Source organism: Sinocyclocheilus anshuiensis, unplaced genomic scaffold, assembly GCF_001515605.1.
Source record: "Sinocyclocheilus anshuiensis isolate Anshui unplaced genomic scaffold, SAMN03320099.WGS_v1.1 scaffold134, whole genome shotgun sequence".
NCBI lineage: Eukaryota > Metazoa > Chordata > Actinopteri > Cypriniformes > Cyprinidae > Sinocyclocheilus > Sinocyclocheilus anshuiensis.
This window is the reverse complement of record NW_015546024.1, coordinates 142,089-145,728: the sequence shown is the minus strand read 5'-3', so window position 1 is coordinate 145,728 and position 3,640 is coordinate 142,089. Positions and strand designations below refer to the sequence as shown.

General features: G+C 39.3%; 2 protein-coding genes across 3 annotated transcripts in view; one reads left to right on the top strand and one right to left on the bottom strand.

Annotated features, from left to right (window-relative positions):
• The window catches only part of LOC107698633 (SHC SH2 domain-binding protein 1-like), a 32,445-nt gene extending 31,055 nt beyond the window's left edge, over positions 1 to 1,390 (bottom strand). Inside the window, exons 1-4 of the mRNA XM_016499689.1 lie at positions 1,059 to 1,390; positions 607 to 798; positions 408 to 523; positions 82 to 290 (exon numbers count right to left, since the gene is read on the bottom strand). Of these exons, the coding sequence (XP_016355175.1) occupies positions 82 to 290; positions 408 to 523; positions 607 to 798; positions 1,059 to 1,254 (713 nt within the window). The 5' untranslated portion in view covers positions 1,255 to 1,390. The remainder of the gene's footprint in view (positions 1 to 81; positions 291 to 407; positions 524 to 606; positions 799 to 1,058) is intronic.
• Positions 1,391 to 1,906: 516 nt separating this feature from the next.
• Positions 1,907 to 3,640, top strand: part of LOC107698632 (ribonuclease P protein subunit p29-like) — a 13,648-nt gene continuing 11,914 nt past the window's right edge. For both annotated transcript variants that reach the window (XR_001635367.1, XM_016499688.1), the window contains exons 1-5: positions 1,907 to 2,029; positions 2,234 to 2,286; positions 2,579 to 2,802; positions 2,947 to 3,024; positions 3,147 to 3,208. Coding sequence is in view for 1 of the 2 variants with exons in the window: in XM_016499688.1 (XP_016355174.1) it covers positions 2,023 to 2,029; positions 2,234 to 2,286; positions 2,579 to 2,802; positions 2,947 to 3,024; positions 3,147 to 3,208 (424 nt within the window). In the remaining variant the exon portion in view is untranslated. The remainder of the gene's footprint in view (positions 2,030 to 2,233; positions 2,287 to 2,578; positions 2,803 to 2,946; positions 3,025 to 3,146; positions 3,209 to 3,640) is intronic.

Genomic DNA, 3,640 nt, shown 5'->3' with positions numbered 1-3,640 from the left:
CAACGGTTTAACTCTAGGGGAGTTGGAAAATGAGCCTATTTTCAAAAATAGTGGAGTGTTCCTTTAAAATGGTTAACTAACCTGAGGTGTTCCAGAGCCAAAGCAGTCTGATCAAAGTCCCTGGATTCATCATAGACAACCGAGAGCTCCAGAAGAGGCACTTTATGAAGTGTAGCCTCCAGCAGGACCTTCATGGACTCTTCAGTAAGATCGCAGCCTCTGGTCTCACACTCCATCGGCAGCACCAGCTCCACCTTTGCCTTGAGCTCCTTACAATCGACATCAACAACCTACAACAGCAACCCTCAGCTTTCTAAATACTCCCTTGTGCAGATGCTTCAATCATAAGCATTAACTTTTCATGTTTTAACTGTAAATACCCAAAAAGCATGTTATAATGAACTTACTTCAACCAGCACATCAAACACATCCGTGTGCCATATGGCTTGCCAATCACATGGCTCCACTATCTTCTCCAGGTACTCGGCTGTGAAGGCTTCTACTTCAGATGTTTTACAGTCACCTGTCAAACAATTCAGGTTTATAAACACACTTATTAACTCTTCTGCTGTTGTGGGTGTCTGTCAGAAGTGTTTGGTTGGTTACCAAGCATGTAATCTTGATATGCTTTGAATCTCTCATAGTACAGAAGATGGTCTGTCTGGAAGGTGTCCGGCACTTTTCCATTTCCTGGCCTCTCTGCTCGCTGCAGATGAGTACATGGCCTCTCATCACTATTCAGATAATGGGTGCCGCTGTCATCATCATCGTCATCTTCTTCTTCGGTCCGAAATAACTCTGAAAACAATATACATCTCATCAGCAATGCCAGTTCAATAAAGTGGCCTACAGACAATTTGATATTATCAGGACAATTTGATATTTAATTAATTCATTAATTTAAAAAACAAAAAAAAACAGCAATGTCAAAGTCAAAAGTGTGACATTTGATTCATATTTTTATTTAATGGGAGTGAATGACATACAAAGTAAGTTAATTTGATATAAAGGAAAAGGTCACAGAAATCACACAGTCAAATCACATAAACATCTCAAACCTTTAGAAACCCGACTGTGGTTTGGTCTGATCTCATTACAGACGGTCTCTGTCTGGCCTTCTGTCTGCTGGTTGACATTATGATCGGGATCATTCAGTGGATCTTCGCTGGTCAGTTTGATGGTGATTTCTACGCTGTTTTCTGTCTCGGCGTTCCTCACCTCCTCCGGCATTGAGCACACAAGCTCCCCAGACATCACTGAAGTTTAAACCTTTACTCTAGCTAAAGTAAACGAGGGACAGGTATGAATAAAAGTGTTTAGTTCACTAAGTTATCAACTAACTGTCGGTCTCCTCCCTTCACTTGTATTTTCAAACGCTGCCTGGGCGGAGCCGAAGAGCCCAATAAAGCGACGGGGCGGAGCAAACCGACACACTCTTAAAGAAACACTGCACACTTGTTAACAACCTCATAATTTTTGTTATGACTGGATCTTATCTCTTGTGACAGATCTGTCGCTACTAGCTCTGTTTCATCGTGACTTTATAGCGGATAGAGAGGGAGAAGTACAACATACTGCAGCATATATATTTTTGAATATATAAAATATTTTAACTAGTGAATTTGAGTGCACATTTAGCCTTAGACTAACATGCATATAAATGTATCTGCATACTTTATTATTATGCTCGCATGGCAAGTAATTAAAATAATCAATAATGATTCAGAGAGTCATATACTTGTACATTTTAACGCATTTCAAAACATTGCTGAAATTTAGCTTCGTGACTCTATCTTTCTTAGGTTGAGGTTAGCTTAATTTTGTATTTATTTATTTATTATATAAGAAACAAATCATCTTCTCGGTATTATTTATTGTTATTTTAGCCTGAAAATCTGTGGTGAATGATGCCGTGCTCGATTAGTCCTGTCTGACTCTGAATCGGTGATCAACTCGTCTGTCCTGTCAGCACGTGTGATTTCAGAGCAGCAGTGTTTTTATGGATCCTGTGTGTTTTGAACTATGGAAAGTAAGTTTGATGATGATTTTGTATTGCTCGCAATCCGACTAATATTATGTTGTTTAATAAGTTGTGTAGCGATGATCTTGGATCCTGTTTCCATGCTAAACTCAACATTACTCACTCTTTGCCAAAAGAGAACAAAATGAACAACATATGTATGGGTCCTAACACTTTTTTTTTTTGTTTTTTTTACTCTTTTTACTTTCTCAGGTGTGGTGCAATCCAGAATCCCATCAGAGCAAAGCGATATTTTGGGAGTTGAGGTGACTCGCGTTTATTATCAGTAGCATTAGTTTCCTAATTCGTGCTGTTCCATCGTGTAGAAACATTAGTAATTCTCTTAAATCTGCACGTATGTAACGTGTTACCGAGTCTAGTTCTTTTTATATTGGGGATCTCTGAATGGCCTGAGGCTGAAGGTCTGCTTAGGGGCTCCCTGGATCTGTAAAGATTTGAAATCATTGAACAGTCCAATAATGCAGATGAACTCGCACTGAATGATGTACAGAAACTTTACAAACTTGTCGATATGTTGCTGAATGTTGTTTTTTACAGTCTCAACATGGAACGGCTGCGGATGCTTTGACCAAAGCATTCCTAAAGAATAGCCTTCCCCAAATGAAGGATGGACACATTGAGGAAATGATGTTGCACAAGGCAGTGGTACTGGAATATAAAAGACCGACGAAGAAGAAGGGAAAGACAAGAAAGGCCAAGGGACTGAATGCCAAAGAAAGAAGACAGCTTAAAATATTCCAGCTCAAACCTGAACATCAAAAGTATTTATTAGATGTTTCATTTCAAATCAACGTTTATACTCTCTTTCACACTGTAGTATTGTATCATGCACTATATTATGTCAGTAAAAGTAGTGCTTATCACTAAAATCACTCATGCATCTTTGTCTGTGGTTATGATTGTAGGTATGAACTCTTCTTGCCTCTGCATGAGCTATGGAAACAGTACATTGTGGATCTATGTAATGGATTGAAACCAGGAAGGTAAGATGTGTGTCATAATTTCAGGAAGATGCTCTTCAGAATTTCTGGCTTTTTGGGTATAATTTCATTTCCAGTCTTGCTAACGCTCCATGAATGTGCTGCCTGTTTCTTTTTGGATACAGCAACCCACAGATGATCCAGCAGAAGTTCTTGAAAGCTGATTTCCATGGTGCTGTCTTAACAGGTACAACGTCATGCACATTTAAAGGGGTCATATGATGCGATTTCAATTTTTCCTTTCTCTTTGGAGTGTTACAAGCTCTTGGTGCATAAAGAAGATCTGTAAAGTTGCAAAGACTAAAGTCTCAAATCCAAAGAGATATTCTTTATAAAAGTTAAGAGTCAACCACGCCTACCTAAAACGGCTCGTTCTAACACGCTCCCACATGTCTACATCACGATGTGGAAATATTAGCATAATGTCGCCCAAATGTGCACGCAAAGAAAGAAGGCGTGGTTTCAGGAACAGCAGTCGTGTTGATGCAGCCATGTCAGGGAGATGCTGTGTTTCAGTGCGAAAAGCACTTTATTTGGCCTTCCAGAAGTAGATGCAATTAGGAATCATTGGTTAAGATTTATTTACAACAGAACAGCACAACCCAGATGTTCGAATTTG